Source organism: Nyctereutes procyonoides, unplaced genomic scaffold (assembly GCF_905146905.1).
Source record: "Nyctereutes procyonoides isolate TBG_1078 unplaced genomic scaffold, NYPRO_anot_genome, whole genome shotgun sequence".
In the NCBI taxonomy this organism is placed as follows: Eukaryota; Metazoa; Chordata; class Mammalia; order Carnivora; family Canidae; genus Nyctereutes; species Nyctereutes procyonoides.
The window spans coordinates 66,658,204-66,675,066 of NW_026575146.1; the positions used below are offsets into that span (position 1 = coordinate 66,658,204).

At 45.8% G+C, this 16,863-nt stretch overlaps 1 protein-coding gene across 3 annotated transcripts; it reads left to right on the forward strand.

Annotated features, from left to right (window-relative positions):
• The first annotated feature begins 945 nt into the window (after positions 1 to 945).
• On the forward strand, positions 946 to 12,076 carry LOC129500881 (zinc finger protein 850-like). Of its 3 annotated transcripts, none has more exons than XM_055311764.1 (3): positions 946 to 1,136; positions 3,227 to 3,353; positions 8,053 to 12,076. In XM_055311764.1, exons 1-3 carry the CDS (start codon positions 1,095 to 1,097, stop codon positions 11,868 to 11,870), a joined length of 3,987 nt encoding a protein of 1,328 aa, XP_055167739.1. In that variant the 5' UTR covers positions 946 to 1,094; the 3' UTR covers positions 11,871 to 12,076. The 3 variants fall into 3 exon arrangements, with proteins under 3 accessions (XP_055167739.1, XP_055167740.1, XP_055167741.1); XM_055311765.1 differs by lacking the exon at positions 946 to 1,136 and adding an exon at positions 1,654 to 1,811; XM_055311766.1 differs by lacking the exon at positions 946 to 1,136 and adding an exon at positions 2,689 to 2,732.
• Positions 12,077 to 16,863: the final 4,787 nt, after the last annotated feature.

Consider the following 16,863-nt stretch of genomic DNA (forward strand, 5'->3'; position numbering starts at 1 on the left):
GCTGCCCAATTCACAAATTGCTGAATAAAGCCAAGAGAGCTTTACAATGTGATGAGTTGAATTTTTGTTAACTGGAAATTATAGTTCCCAATCAAGCCTACTGAAACTTACAAAACTGACTTTAATGCTTCAGGGTGAAAACTTTTGAGGAGCAGCAATATATTCCCAGCTATGTAAAGTCTCATTTATTTCGGAACTGCTGTCCAGAAGTAATGTCATCTCAGTAGAAGAATTTGGGACAATCTAAAATAGTAGTTTTCTCCTTTGGAAGCTGGGCTCATGGAGTCTGCATTCATGACTCCTCTCTGCCTTTAAGAAGGAGTAAAGCCAGGAGTCCAGGGTGGCTCAGTTGGTCAAGCCTCTACCTTAGGTTGGGGTCACGCGGGATCCAGAGTCCCATAAGACTGCTCACCGTAAATAAAATAAATAAATAAATAAAATAAATAAAATAAAAAAAAAAGGGATCCCTGGGTGGCGCAGCGGTTTGGCGCCTGCCTTTGGCCCAGGGCGCGATCCTGGAGACCAGGCATCGAATCCCACGTCGGGCTCCCTCTGCCTATGTCTCTGCCTCTCTCTCCCTCTCTCTCTGTGTGACTATGATAAATTAAAAAAAAAAAAGACTCTGCTCAACGGAGAGCCTGCTTCTCCCACTCCCTCTGCTATTCCGCTGCTTGTGCTCTGTCAAGTAAATAAAATCTCAAAAAAAAAAAAAAAAAGCAATGCTCATATACTTCTGCATAGGAGCACCACTTTCCTGCAGCCTTCAGGATGCCACGTGACCTACGCTCCAGAACTCCAGGGTGGAGGATCCCTACCAGAGACCGCCTGAGATCAGGGAACCACATCACCCGGAAGAACCTGGGCAAGGGCGCAGCGAGGAGCCAATGAAGGAATAGGACGCGAGGTTTCTAGGCGGGCACCATCCGCTGGGGCGGAACTTCCGGCCGGAGGCCCTGGCGGTCTTTTTACCCCCGTTAGGTCCGTCTGTCTCCTAAGGTTTCAGAGTGCCGGTTCAGAGTCGGGGTGACTAGTGAAGACGCGAGGGGAGGCACTGTCCTCGCCGCACACACTAGGACTGGGCCCCGCTCCGCCCCATGAGTCCAATGGCGGCGGCCGCGCCCAGGGCCCTAGCGCAGGTAAACGCTCATCCCCCGGACCCTCCCCGCCCCCCCCCCCCGATTATCAAGGCCCGAGCGCGGGGCGCCTGCTCCTGTCCCTGAGACCCCGCATCGGTGTGCTGGGACCCCCGGTGTGAGCGCCGGCGCGCTGCGGTGCGGGAGCGGACCGCAGAGGCGGGGCGGGCTGGGGCAGAGGCTGCGGGGATAGCGGTGCGGGGTGGCTGCGTCAGCAGCGGGGAGCTGCACGTGTCCATTCTTTCAGGAGCAGTGACGGCCAGTGAGGCCTGCGCCCTCGCTGCCTGACGGGGCCGTCTGTCCTAGCGTTGTTGAGAGGGGGGCGACCCGGGTGTACATAGGCTTTATCTGGCCGCAGAAGGGCACGCCCCGCGGGGGTAAGCGAGGAGGAGGGAATCGCAGGAGTCGGTGGATTGTTGATGGACTCCGTGGCCACCGTGGACGTGGGTGAACCGGTTGACTGGTCTATGTTTTGAGAAGGGCCGAGGCCGATTGTGGGTGTTGCAGGTGAGAAAAGGAAGGGAGGAGTCAGGGCAAACCCCAGGGCCTTCGTTACGTGAACCTTAAAAAGTGCCAGTTCCCCGCAAAAATGGCTTGATGTAGGAGCGACAGAGAACTGCGGTTTGGAATAAAGCAGCTGAGTCAAAATAGCAGGCCAGTGTGGAGAACAGGAGAGAGGTAGTCTATTTTAAGGGGAAAGGGGGGAAGTTGGGGAGGCTGTTGTAAACTACAAGTCCACTGGAGTAAGTTGGGAGTTGCGGCTTCTCATTGGCTGAGCTGTTGGGTGCGGTGATCAGGAAAGCCTGTCTTTTTGGGGCCTGAGGTAGTGAAGTCGTGTCCCATATAAGGTCAATCCCATCGCTTTCTGTTGGGCCTGCAGTTGATCACATTGGTAGTGCCTGAGAGCTCCCCGAAGTGCAATCTCCCGACTCCACAGTTTAGTGAGGTTTCCCGTTATGAATAGCAGGGGAAGGGATTGAAGCTCCCGAGAACCTGATGGAAGTTAGCAGTATGTTCATTATCCCTTGGGGTGTCCTAACTTGTCTTGACATGGTTAAGCATCTTAGATGTCTTAGGGAAGTGTGAGTGATGGTGTGGAGTGGGCAACTGGACAGGACATTTTGGGAAACTGGGGGAAAATTGCAGATTGGAGGCTTCCAAAAGTGATGGCTGTTGTGCGGAGTAGGTGGAGATTGGGTCCCATATAGGAAGGGCATGCAGGGACGCCTGGGTGGCTCAGCGGTTTAGCGCCTGCCTTCGGCCCAGGGTGTCATCCTGGAGTCCCAGGATGGAGTCCCACGTCAGGCTCCCTGCGTGGAGCCTGCTTCTCCCTCTGCCTATGCCTCTGCCTCTCTCTCTCTCTGTGTCTTTCATGAATAAATAAATAAGAATCTTTAAAATAAAAAAAGAAGAGGGTCTCTGAGTATCCTAAGTTGACATGTGCTTGTGAGTGTCTGTTATTGAAGGGAGGATTACAGGCAGGTTGAGGAGGGCTTCTCAGCAGCATCTGAGGCTTTCCCTCAGTTGGGATCCACGAGAGTCCTGGGGTGGTAGTGGAGCCATCAAACATCCTTTGGATGACCTGTGACAAGTACAAGAGTGAGTGGTGGGAGAATCGTGTGGTGTGGGGGCAGGAAGGCGTGGGCGTTCATCTGTGGGGTCTGAAGACAGGAGAGAGGTACAGTCTACAGAATCATGTGCACATGGAGAGGAGGTGTGAGCCAAGGACCTCAGGGTCCTGATATTGAGGACTCTCTGGTAAAGCAGGGCCCATACCTGGCTGTCTCGGGGCATAATCTGGGAGCCTGCATGGGAATATCGTGACAGGGGGATGGGACCTTGCAGGCCACACCCAGAGCTTAGATTGCACCTACATGTCCTGTGTCTGTTACTACTGAGGACTGAACAGTGATTGATGGGAAGACGAGAGGAGTGCAGCATTAGCGGCACCAGGATCCTACGTAGCATTTATCCCACGGTGGGGAGCTGAGGTGGCAGGGGAGACTAGGGTGCTGTGTGTGTGGGGGGGTTGGATTGTGGGTTCTCAGAGAGAGAGAGAATGTTCATGGTTCCATCTGTCGCTGTCCTGACAGGGTGGCGTGACCTTTGAGGACATTGCCGTGTACTTCTCCTGGAAGGAGTGGAGACTTCTGGATGAGGCTCAGAGACGGCTGTACCACCATGTGATGCTGGAGAACTTTACACTTATATCCTCACTGGGTAAGGCCTTCACCGTCCTCATTCACCTGGAGTAGTAGACTCTGTATTCCACATCCCCCTCCTCCCTTTTCTAGGGGATGGTTTGTCCTTCTCATGTGTGGCCTGTGGGCACTGCTTGCTTCCCCAGCTTTCTGGGTAGTTGCTTTTGTGGCTAGTTCTGAGTTGTTGGTGTGCCCTTTCCTCTGCCCTGCAGTCCCCGTACCCTGTGTGCTGAACCCTGAGGGTGACATTGGAGGTCAGTAGTCCTGCAGTGAGGCTGATGGATTGCACCTGGCTTGCCCTCTGCACCTGGCTTGCCCTGGTACATGTGTTCAGATCCGTGCCATTTCTGTGGCCCGGCTTTTGATGCCTTGCTTTAGGCGACATTTCCTTGTGCCTGCCTGTGCCTGAAACTGCAGGCATTGGCATTTTTACGTCTTAAGTGGACCATGGGCTACTTCTCAAGAGTGTACTCTGTGTTTCTTTCCTTAGTGTTTATATCTATTTTTCTACCCGCCCCCTTCCCTTCAGGTTTGTGAGCAATGATTGACAGATAGTTATATTATTTAATATGTAATGTATTATGTAGTATAATTATTTCATTTACTCACACATTATGAAATTAATACCGATATGTAGCTAATGAACACACCCGTCACTTGGCATAGTACACTTTTGTTTTTGACGGTAAGAAGGCTTAATATCTTCCCTCTTAGCAAATTTCAACTGTAAATGCAATATTAAGTGTACTCTACATGCTGTATGTTAGTTCCTCCGAAATTTCTCATCTTTTAAGTGAAAGTGTGAACCCCTGAGCACCCGCTGCCCCCTCCTGTAATTCTTAGTTTGTAGCATTCTACTTTTTGTCTTTGAGTCTGATTTTTTTTTTTTTTTTTTTTTTTTTTTTTAATGGGTAAATGCAAGGCTGGATGCCTGGGTAGCTTAGTCTACTTAGTGTCTTCCTTTGGCTCAGATTGTGATCCTAGGGCCCTGGGATCCAGTCCCACATCGGGCTTCCTTCTCAGTGGGGAGTCTGCTATCCTTATCCCTTCCCCTCTGATTATGCTAGCTCATGCTCTCTCAAATAAATAAACACTTTTTTTTTAAAGATTTTATTTATTTATTCATGAGAGAGAGATAGAGAGAGGCTCCATGAAGTGGGTCTGATGTGGGACTTGATCCCAGGTCTCCAGGATCACTCCTTGGGCTGAAGGCAGGCACTAAACTGCTGAGCCACCCAGGGATCCCCATAAATAAATAAACACCTTTAAAAAAAAATTAAAAACCTAATATCTAGGGCACTTGGTGGCTTGCTTGGTTAAGCATCTGACTCTTTTTTATTTATTTATTTTTATTATTTTAAAGATTTATTTATTCATGAGAGACACACAGAGAGAGGCAGAGACACAGACAGAGGGAGAAGCAGGCTCCACCCAGGGAACCTGGATGCGGGACTGGATCCCAGGTCTCCAGGATCTCATCCTGGGCTGAAGGCGGCACTAAACCCCTGAGCCACCCACGCTGCCCCTGACTCTTGGTTTTGGCTTGTGTCGTGATCCTAGGTTGTAGGTTTGAGCCCTGTGTCTGTCCCTGCTCAGTGAAGAGTGTGCTTGAAGATTCTCTCCCCATGCTCCTTCCCCCATTTACAAACTGTCTTGTGCATGTGGGCTCTCTGTCTCTCAAATAAGACTTTTTAAAAAAGGGATATCGTTGTTAGTGATGCCATACAGTGTTTGTCTTTTTTTTTTTTTTTTAAGATCTTATTTATTTATTCATGACAGAGAGAGAGAGAGGCAGAGACACAGGCTGAGGGAGAAGCAGGGTCCATGCAGGGAGACTGATGTGGGACTATATCCCCGGACTCCAATATCAGGCCCTGGGTCCAAGGGAGGCACTAAACCGCTGCGCCACCCAGGGATCCCCAAGTATTTGTCTTTTGCTCTGTGATGATGTCACTTAGCATAATGTTTTCCATGTTCATCCATGTTGTGTTGAGTGGTAATGTTCTCATTGTTATGTCTGAGTATTCCTGCATTTGTTCTTTGTCACTTTACTATTTTGTTTAAGGTTTTATTTTTTTTTTTTAGTAATCTACACTCTGTGTGAGGCTAGAAATTACAACCCCGTGATCAAATGTCCCATGCTGTACCTACTGAGCTTGCCAGGCACTCCCTAATTTTTCTTTGTCATTTTAAACCCTAAAAGATATAGAGAGTTTGTAGAGATACTGATTTTGTTTCCTTGGGATACATACATAATTAGAAATGGCAACAATAGGGGCACCTGGGTGGCTCAGTGGTTGTTGAGCATCTGTCTTTGGCTCAGGTCGTAGTTCTGGGATCAGGCTCTCTGCAAGGAGCCTGCTTCTCCCTCTGCCTATCCCTCTGCCTCTCTCTGTGTCTCATGAATAATAATAAAAAACCTACAAAAAAGAAATGGCAATGGTAGCAGATACGGTAGTTCTATTTTTAATTTTTTGTGTCTTCCCCAATGTGTTCCATCATGACTTCTGTAATTTATATGCGTAGCAATAGTATTCAAGGGTTCAATTTTCACCACTTCCTCACCAACATGTCTTGTCTTTTTGGTAATAACCATTGTAACAGCTATGAGGTAATACATTATGGTTTTATTTCATTTCTTTGATGATCAGTGATTGTGAGCTCGTCTTGGGCACTTAACATCTTCTTTTCACTTTTTTTTTTTTTTCCTTTTCACTCTTTTTTGTTTCTTTGGCTCCGCTGCAACATTTCAATATGGTTTGGTTGTATTTGCTTTTGAAAGCAAATAGGACATGCTTTGGATGTCTGATTCAAAAATTATTGCCAGGTGTAAGGTTAAAGGGGCTTTTCCCTTTGTTTTTGCTAGGAGTTTTGGGATTTCAGGTCATATATTTCAGTCTTTAATCAATGCATGTGCATTTCAAGGAGTGCGTGCTATAAGGTGGAGTCCACTTTTATTTTTTCATTTGGATATTTAGATTTCACAGCAGTAGGAAAGAAGTTTTTTTTTCCCCACTGTAGTTTGTTAGCAGAAATGTGCTGCCTAGGGTCACCTGGGTGTCTCAGTCGGTTAAGTGTCTGCAGTTGGCCTTTGGCTCAGGTCATGGTCTCAAGATCCTGGGATAGAACCCCGATTGGGCTCCCTGCTCTGCAGGGAGTGTGCTTCTTCCTCTCCCCTGCTTATGCATTCTCTCTCTCTCTCTCTCTCTCTCTCTTTCTCTGTCTTTCTCTCAAAGAAATAAATTTTTAAAAAAAGAAAGGAGAGGAAACATTTAAAGATATGTGCTACCTAAAACTGTGATCTTTCTCAAGATGACTTCATGTTTCAGCTTTTTTTTTTTTTTTTAAGATTTTATTTATTCATTCATGAGAGACACAGAGAGGGGGGTGGCAGAGACACAGGCTGAGAGAGAAGCAGGCTTCACGTAGGGAACTCGATGTCGGACTAGATCCTGAGTTCTCAGGATTACACCCTGGGCTGAAGGCAGTGCTAAACCCTGAGCCACCCGGGCTGCCCAGTGTTTCAGCTTTTGTAAAGTTGGTGACAAATATTCCAATGTCCTCTGTGGACCAGGTAGTAGGAGTCTCTGCTCATCAGGGACTGCAGTAGCACCCACCATGTGGCTGATGGAGATAGCCCCAGCTTTATTTCCTACCCATCCCCATGTGTCTCTGCTAATATAGCCTTCAGCCATCTTTTCTATGTGCTTGTGCCCTCTTATGTTCTACTGTACAGTAGTCAGTCTTAATAGAACTACTGAGCCCTCCAAGGCTAATGTCATCTATGGACAGCTATTGAATTGATTTTTGTTGGAGTGAGTGATGGTATCTCATATTCTGCCTTCTTGCTGATAACAGTCCCTTAGGCTATTTTTCTGTGTTCCTTGTGTCCTGAGTAACTCAGGGACAGTGTTGGTGCTCCAATTGGCCTGTTTTCCTGCAGTATTTATATCCTTTTCGTACTCTAGTTGCACTGCTAGGGCTTCCAGGGAAGAGTCTTTTGTGTTTCAGAGAGTGGTTATGCTCCAGACGTGACCACGTGGACTAGAGGACCTGTTTCTTGTGAATGGTGGTTGGCAAAGTTGTGACATCAGGGCTGTGTTTAGGTCATACTGGGCACCTTTTGTTTGTTAAACCAGAGTTTGGTGCCATTGCTGATGGCCACACCCCATTTCTGTCTTTCCTTCCTCACTGTTGACAATTTGTTGTTTTATGGATTTTATTCCTTTGGTAATTCAGTGATGTCTAGCGCAAGGGTTATTAATGCTTTTCGGGCCTCCTTATTTCACCCATTCCTCTCACTGCACTTTATGTGTAGTCCAACATTCACCAGTGAACATTTTGCCATAAGATACTGATATTAAGCTGACCTTGAACAAAAACAAATTTCTTGTAATTGGATATTCCTCCAGTCTTCTACTCAGCCAAGTACCAGTAGCAGAAATGGTCCTATATGAAGCTGTTGTCAGAGAACAAGTTGTAGACTCTGGTTCTCTTCCTTATGTTATACCCTAGTTTTTTATCCTTCTAGTGTGTTCTCCAAAATACTTTGACCAGTTGGGCCCAGGAATGCACAGCAGCCATTCTTTCAAATGAATCTTTTGTATTTGGAAAATTAAGCTATACACTCATGCCTACATGACTGGGTTACTTACATGTTACGTGCTCACTGCTTCGCTTTAGTCAACACGTGCTTTACCAGCCTTTCTTTGCGTTAGGTTGCTGCTGTGGAGCAGAGGCTGTGGAGGCACCCATTGAACAGAGTGCTTCTGGAGGTGTGTCACAGACCAGGACGCCCAGGGTAGCTCTGACTTCCCAGAAGACCCACCCCTGTGAGATGTGTGGTCCAGTCTTGAGAGACATTTTCCATTTGGCTGAGCAGCAAGGAAAAGAAAACAGCCAGAAACTGTTGAGGTGCGGAGCATGTGGGAAACGATTTTATTTCAGTATAAAGTTTGAACAGCAGCAGCACGTGGGAGAAACACTATGCAGAAACGATGGGGCCTGTGACGTGAAGAGCTGCGGAATCCATGATTTAGGAAAGCCCTTTACCTGTAGGGAAGTTCGGAAGGACTTCCTGTCTGGCTCGAGACATCTGCGGCAAGAGGCCACTGTGAGTGGGGAGAAGCCAAACACCATCACACAGTGCAGGGCAACTTTACAAAGGAGAAAAAGTCATTATCCTTGGGGAGAATGCAAGAACGCCTTTAGTCCCAAACATCCCCATGTTCAGGACCAGGGTGTCCACCCTGGAAGACAGTGCTTTGTGTGTAGTGAATGTGGGAAAACGTTCAGGTATAAATCGTTACTTGCTATACATCAGAGGTTCCATACTGAAGAAAGATATCATGAGTTTGGCAAATATGGAAAATACTCTAGGCAAAGATCAACCCTGAGTGAACATGGAAAGACTCATAGTGGATCCAGGCAATACACGTGTAGCAAATGTGGGAAATCCTTAGGTCCCAAAACTGTCCTCATTCATCCCCAGAGATGGCACAATGGAGTAAAGAGTTATGTGTGCAGTGAATGTGAAAAATCTTTTAGCTGTAACTCAGTGTTGATTACTCATAATGTTCAACCTGAAGAAAGGTTTTATAAGTGTCATGCCTGTGGAAAATCTTTTCCCTCTATGTCTGCCCTCTGTTCTCATCGGAGATCTCACACGGGAGAAAGACCTTATGAGTGCCGTGAATGTGGGAAGTCTTTTACGAGTAATTCTGTCCTCCATTCTCACCAGAGACTTCACACTGGAGAAAGGCATTATGAGTGCCGTGAATGTGGGAAATCTTTTATCAGTAATTCTGTCCTCCGTTCTCACCAAAGACTTCATACTGGAGAAAGGCCTTATGAATGCCGTGAATGTGGGAAATCCTTTACTTTTAGTTCTACCCTCCGTTATCACCAGAGAGTTCATACTGGACAAAAGCCTTATAAGTGCCGAGAATGTGGGAAATCTTTTATTACTAGTAATCAGTGCCGTTCTCACCAAACAGTTCACAGTGGAGAAAAGCCTCATGAATGCAGTGAATGTGGTAAATCCTTTCCCCGAAAATATAGCCTTGTCGAACACAAAAAGATTCACTCACAAGAACGGCCTTATGAGTGTAATGAATGTGGGAAATCTTTTATTACTAGTAGCCAATGTCGTTCTCACCAGAGAGTTCATACTGGAGAAAGGCCTTATGAGTGCCATGAATGTGGGAAATCTTATACTGTTAGTTCTGGCCTCCACGTTCACCAGAGAGTTCACACTGGAGAAAGACCTTATGAATGCCATGAATGTGGAAAGTCCTTTACCAGTAGTTCTAACCTACGTTACCACCAGGCAGTTCACAGTGGAGAGAGGCCTTATGAATGCAGTGAATGTGGCAAATCCTTTTCCCGAAAATATAGCCTTGTCGAACACAAAAAGATTCACTCACAAGAACGGCCTTATGAGTGTAATGAATGTGGGAAATCTTTTATTACTAGTAGCCAATGTCGTTCTCACCAAAGACTTCACACTGGAGAAAGGCCTTATGAGTGCCGTGAATGTGGGAAATCTTTTACCAGTAATTCTGCCCTCCGTTCTCACCAAAGACTTCACACTGGAGAAAGGCCTTATGAGTGCCGTGACTGTGGGAAATCTTACATTGTTAGTTCTGCCCTCCGTGTTCACCAGAGAGTTCATACTGGACAAAGGCCTTATAAGTGCCGTGAATGTGGGAAATCTTACACTGTTAGTTCTGCCCTCCGTGTTCACCAGAGAATTCATACTGGACAGAAGCCTTACAAGTGCCGTGAATGTGGGAAATCTTTTGTCAGTAATCCTGCTCTCCGTTATCACCACAGAGTTCACACTGGAGAAAGGCCTTATGAGTGCCACGAATGTGGGAAATCTTTTACCAGTAATTCTGCCCTCCGTTCTCACCAAAGACTTCACACTGGAGAAAGGCCTTATGAGTGCCGTGACTGTGGGAAATCTTACACTGTTAGTTCTGCCCTCCGTGTTCACCAGAGAATTCATACTGGACAAAGGCCTTACAAGTGCCGTGAATGTGGGAAATCCTTTACCACTAATTCTATCCTACGTTATCACCAGGCAGTTCACACTGGACAAAAGCCTTATAAGTGCCATGAATGTGGGAAATCTTTTATCAGTAATCCTGCTCTCCGTTATCACCACAGAGTTCACACTGGACAAAAGCCCTATGAATGCCGTGAACGTGGGAAATCTTTTACCAGTGATTCTGCCCTGCGTTATCAGAGAGTTCTCAATGGAAAAAGGCCTTATGAATGCAACGAATGTGGGAAATCTTTTGCTGGTAGTTCTCCTTTCCGTTATCACCAGAGATGTCATACAGGAGAAAGGCCTTATAAGTGCAGTGAATGTGGGAAATCTTTTACTGCTAGTTCTGCCTTCCGTTCTCACCAGAGAATTCACACTGGAGAGAGGCCTTATAAGTGCAGTGAATGTGGGAAATCTTTTACTGCTAATTCTGCCCTCTATTATCACCGCATACGTCATACTGGACAAAAGCCTCATCAGTGTCCTGAATGTGGCAAATCTTTTATTTTTAGTTCTGCCCTCCGTTCTCACCAGAGATGTCATACAGGAGAAAGGCCTTATAAGTGCAGTGAATGTGGGAAATCTTTTACTACTAGTTCTGCCTTCCGTTCTCACCAGAGAATTCACACTGGAGAGAAGCCTTATAAGTGCAGTGAATGTGGGAAATCTTTTGCTGCTAGTTCTGCCCTCTATTCTCACCGCATACGTCATACTGGACAAAAGCCTCATGAGTGCCCTGAGTGTGGGAAATCTTTTACTTTTAGTTCTGCCCTCCGTTGTCACCAGAGACGTCATACAGGAGAAAGGCCTTATAAGTGCAGTGAATGTGAGAAATCTTTTATTGCTAGTTCTGCCCTCCGTATTCACCAGAGAGTTCACACTGGACAAAACTGTTCTAAGTGCAATGAGTGTGGGAAATCTTTTCTCACAAGTACCCGCCTTCGAGCTCACCAGAGCGTCCACAGTGGAGAGAGGCCTTACCGATGCAGTCAGTGTGGCAAATCCTTTCCCCGAAAAGATACCCTCGTTGTTCATCAAAAGGTTCACTCGGGTGAACGGCCTTATGAGTGTAATGAATGTGGGAAATCATTTACTTTTAGTTCTGCCCTCCGTACTCACCAGAGAATTCACACTGGAGAAAGGCCTTATGAGTGCCGTGAATGTGGGAAATCATTTATATGTAGTTCTTCTCTCCGTTCTCACCAGAGACTTCACACTGGAGAAAAGCCTTATGAATGCCATGAATGTGGAAAATCATTCACTGGTAATTCTTCCCTCCGTTGTCACCAGAGACTTCACACTGGAGAAAGGCCTTATGAATGCCATGAATGTGGAAAATCATTCACTGGTAATTCTTCCCTCCGTTGTCACCAGAGACTTCACACTGGAGAAAGGCCTTATGAGTGCCGTAAATGTGGGAAATCATATATGAGTAGTAATGGTTTTAAATATCATAACAATCTTCACACTGCAGGAAGGATTTAAAATAGGACAGAATGTGATACTTCTTACTTAGTATAGTTTAGGCTGGAGGACAACCTCTGTGAGGCAATTACCTACTTGTACTGAACTTGGTTCACCTCAATGCTATGGAGTGACTTCTGATGTGTTCCAGTTGGGAAAAATTCAGAACCTGTGTTGTACTTTGATATGCATGCAGTCATTACAAAATTAAAGTCACTGTCAGTTCCTGTGGCAGATGTCCTTTCACCTCTGGCATTTCCTGATAATGTGCATAGGTCAACACCCCAACATGTTTAATGATGCTGACTTTGCCTTTTCATTTGCTGATGTAAATTATGGGTTATTAGAACTCATTCCCTTCTAAGTTAGGGCATGGATGTGACCCAGTGATCTAGTGTGTGATCTGAGTTCTGGGTGGTAACTTGCATAGGAAGACAAAATCCCATAGGGATGTTGTTGGTCTCATGATGCTTTGGTAAGTATTTGCAGCTTCCAAATCACCACACAGGGATTGTGTTCCATATGTTTTTCTGATGTATATATTAGTAAATGCCATCTTTGTTTAATTACCTTTAGTCTTTGACATTGTATGTACTCTAAGGGGTGGTTTGAAAGCAGAATTGGAAAAAAAAATAAGTAAGTAAATAAATAAATAAATAAATAAATAAATAAATAAATAAATAAATAAAATAAATAGCAAGCAGGATTGGGCTCTCCCAACATAAAGGAATGAACAGATTGCATTGCATCCCAACCTGGATGTGTCTCTAAGGATAATTGCAAATAAATCAATAATATGTACATAGATCTATCCATAAATACTCTAGCTTGTTTGTTAATTTGCATTATAACCCAAACTTTTCTGATAGGCTGAATTCTGTACCTAAAATTCATATTTTGAAGTTGTAATCCCCAGTACCTCACAATTTCACTATAGTTAGACATAGCACCTTTAAAGAAATGATGAAGTTAAAATGGGTTATTAGGATGGACTCTCAGGCAGTATGGATGGTTTCATGATACGAAATGAGTGTATGGGAACATATGGATGACCACCTGAAGACAGGGAATCTCCATCTACCAGCCAAGGAGAGGCCTCAGAAGAAACTAACTCTGCTGATGACACTTTATGTCTGATTTCTAGACTCCAGATTTGTGGGAAAATTAATTTCTCTTGTCTAATCACCCAGTGTGCGGTACTGGTACATCAGTTTTAGCTATTACATCCTCCTAGGGGCCACATCTGGGTTTTGTGTTCTAGATGCCAGGAAGTTTTGCGTGTTCACGGGTCACCCTGAAGAGGGAGCAGCTGAGACCATCTCTAGTGCTTTTGGAGACCATGTGAATATTTTGCTTGTCCACAGCTGATACCACATAGTGCCCTGCACTGTTGAGTGGAATCTCTACCTCAGATCCTTCAGAGGAACCATGTGACCTGCTGTACAGTATTCACTTGTGACACCACAGGGGAAAGGGAACTGTAAGTGGTCCTCTAGATGACTGCATAATAAGGTAATTAGAGGAGATATCAGGCCCCTAATGGAAGGTATGTATTTTTTTTTCTTTTAGTTTTAGGATTTTAATTACCCATGAGAGACATAGGCAGTAGGAGAAGCAGGCTCTCCAGAGGGACCCTTGGATCACGACCTGAGCCAAAGGCAGAGACTCAACCACTGAGTCACCCAGGTGTCCCAGAATATGTCTTATAAAAGTGTATCCACAAATATTGTAGTGGCTGAGTGGGCAGGATCAGTGTTCACAAATTCTCCACTTTCAGATACATATCCTGTGTAACAGGTCATTATCAAAATAATCCAAGGTCCCTGATTTCTCATTTCTTCTCTGGTGCTTGCTTAATGTCAAGGAAATTGTGGTGCGGGCAGAAAAAAGATAAGGACCAGGGAGAATTCATAGTTAGGGATGTAGCTTTTTTTTTTTTTTTTTAAGATTTTATTTATATATTCATGAGAGACAGTCAGAGGGAGAAGCAGGCTGCATGCAGAAGCCTGATGTGGGACTCGATTCCGGGACTCCAAGATCACGCCCTGGGCCAAAGGCAGATGCTACACCACTGAGCCACCCAGGGATCCCTGGGATGTAGCTTTTGTGATCCTGCCTAGACAGTATTGTTGGTATATCAAACTATGGCAGGCACCTCTTCTGAAACCTCTTCCCAGGTACACCCCAGTGTTTAAAGAAAAAAAAAAACCATCTTACTGGATGTGGTGGTGCAGAGACCTATTCCTAGTGTGGTTTCTCAAATTATATTTCTGTCCCAAAGACCTTGAATTAACCATTTCTTCTCAAGGTGGACTTCAGACTTTTTCATTGGTCTGAAGGCTCAGGTGTTTTGCAAAGACGTTCCTTTCAACACTACTGTTTTTCTTCTCTGGACATACAGCACTATTTCTTCATGTGTAAAAAAATAAAAAGTTTCTTTATGTGTTTGGAGCATTTGGGTTATTTCCAGCTTTTGGCTTTGGGAAACAAACCCATCTATATGTTTTCATTGTAACTCCTTATGCAGATAGAGGTTTCATTTCTCTTAAAACTCAAAGCACAGGACCTGGGTGGCCCAGCGATTGAGTGCCTGCCTTTGGCCCAGGGCATGATCCTGGGTCTGGGGATCGAGTCCCTCATTGGGGTCCCTGTGAGGAGCCTGCTTCTCCCTCTGTCTATGTCTCTGCCTCTCTGTTTCTCATGAATAAATACATAAAATCTCTTAAAACAAAACAGGGCAGCCCGGGTGGCTCAGCAGTTTAGCGCTGGCTTCAGCTCAGGGCGTGATCCTGGAAGACCCGGGATCGAGTCCTACATCGGGCTCCCTGCATGGAGCCTGCTCTCCTTCTGCCTGTGTCTCTGCCTCTCTGTGTGTGTGTCTTTCATGAATAAATAAATAAAGTCTAAAAAACAAAACAAAAACACCCCTCAAAGTTCAATGCCTAAGTCGAAGTGGGTCAGTGTAAACATTTTCATGAAATGGGATCTAAACTGTTCACTACTGCATTCCACTAGGCTTGTATGAGAGTTCCAGTATTTCCAGCCTCTGCCAATACTTAGTAGGGCCAGTCTTTAATGTCAGCTCTTTTAATACACATGTAGTACTATGTTGTGATTGCATTTCCTAGGAATTTCTGACTTCGAGCTTTTTTTTTTTTTTTAAGATTTTTATTTATTCATGAGGGAGAGAGGGGGGCAGAGACACAGGCAGAGGGAGAAGCAGGCTCCATGCAGGGAGTCCGACATGGGACTTGATCCCAGGTCTCCAGGATCACACCCTGGGCTGAAGGCAGCGCTAAACCACTGAGCCACCCAGGCTGCCCTTTAGCATTTTTTTTAATGTGGTTTTTTTATTTTTTTTTTATTCATAGAGACAGAGAAAGAGGAAGAGGGAGAAGCAGGCTCCATGCAGAGAGCCTGACGTGGGACTCCATCCAGGATTTCCAGGATCACATCCTAGGCTGCAGGCGGCGCTAAACTGCTGCGCCACCGGGGCTGCCCTTTAATGTGTTATTTACCACCTATATGTCGTCTGTGGTAAAATTTCCGTTTGTATCATTTGTGTATTTTCTTTCATATGAATTTTGACTATTCCTTTTCATTTACAAATAAGATGGTGTGGGGGCAGGAAGGCGTGGGCGTTCATCTGTGGGGTCTGAAGACAGGAGAGAGGTACAGTCTACAGAATCATGTGCACATGGAGAGGAGGTGTGAGCCAAGGACCTCAGGGTCCTGATATTGAGGACTCTCTGGTAAAGCAGGGCCCATACCTGGCTGTCTCGGGGCATAATCTGGGAGCCTTCATTTGGAATATCGTGACAGGGAGATGGGACCTTGCAGGCCACACCCAGAGCTTAGATTGCACCTACATGTCCTGTGTCTGTTACTACTGAGGACTGAACAGTGATTGATGGGAAGACGAGAGGAGTGCAGCATTAGTGGCACCAGGACCTGGCATTTATCTTACAGTGGGGAGCTGAGGTGGCAGGGGAGACTGGGGTGCAGGGGGGGGTGTTGGATTGTGGGTTCTCAGAGAATTTTTTTTTATTTTTTTTTTATTTATTTTATGATAGTCACACAGAGAAAGAGAGAGAGGCAGAGACACAGGCAGAGAAAGAAGCAGGCTCCATGCACCGGGAGCCCGACGTGGGATTCGATCCCGGGTCTCCAGGATCGCGCCCTGGGCCAAAGGCAGGCGCCAAACCGCTGCGCCACCCAGGGATCCCGAGAGAGAATTTTCATGGTTCCATCTGTCGCTGTCCTGACAGGGTGGCGTGACCTTTGAGGACATTGCTGTGTCCTTCTGTCCTCGTCATCTTCAGAGATGGCACAATGAAGAAAACTGTGCAGTGGTTGTGCAAAATATCTTAACCATAGCTCAGTGATGATTACTCATAGGGTTCATCCTTGAGAAAGGCCTTATTAGTGTAGTGACTATGTCAAGTCTTTTACCTCTATCTCTGTCCCCCATTATCATTGAAGATCTCATACAGGGGAAATACTTTATGTGTGCAGTGAATGTGGGAAGTGTTTCATCACCAGTACTGGCTTTTTTTCTCACGAGAGAATTCCCACTGGAGAAAGTCCTTATGGGGTAAGCAAGGAGGAGGGAATTGCAGTAGTCGGTGGATTGTTGAGGGACTCCGTGGCCACCATGGATGTGGGTGAACCGGTTGACTCTGGTCTGTGTTTTGAGAAGGGCCGAGGCCGATTGTGGGTGTTGCAGGTGAGAAAAGGAAGGGAGGAGTCAGGGCAAACCCCAGAGCTTGCCTTATGTGAACCTTAAAACGTGCCAGTTCCCCGCAAAAATGGATTGATGTGGGAGCGAAAGAGAAGTGCAATTTGGAACAAAGCAGCTGAGTCAAAATAGCAGGCCAGTGTGGAAAACAAAAGAGGTAGTCTTTTTAAGGGGAAAGGGAGGAAGTTGGGGAGGCTGTTGTAAACTACAAGTCCACTGGAGTAAGTTGGGAGTTGTGGCTTCTCATTGGCTGAGCTGTTGGGTGTGGTGATCAGG

Bases quoted from the DNA above. Each gene is read 5' to 3' on its own strand.
- LOC129500881 (XM_055311764.1), top strand. From the start codon at position 1,095: ATGAGTCCAATGGCGGCGGCCGCGCCCAGGGCCCTAGCGCAG. The intron at 1,137-3,226 runs GTAAACGCTCAT...CTGTCCTGACAG, and splicing joins CGCCCAGGGCCCTAGCGCAG to GGTGGCGTGACCTTTGAGGA. The intron at 3,354-8,052 runs GTAAGGCCTTCA...TCTTTGCGTTAG, and splicing joins TACACTTATATCCTCACTGG to GTTGCTGCTGTGGAGCAGAG.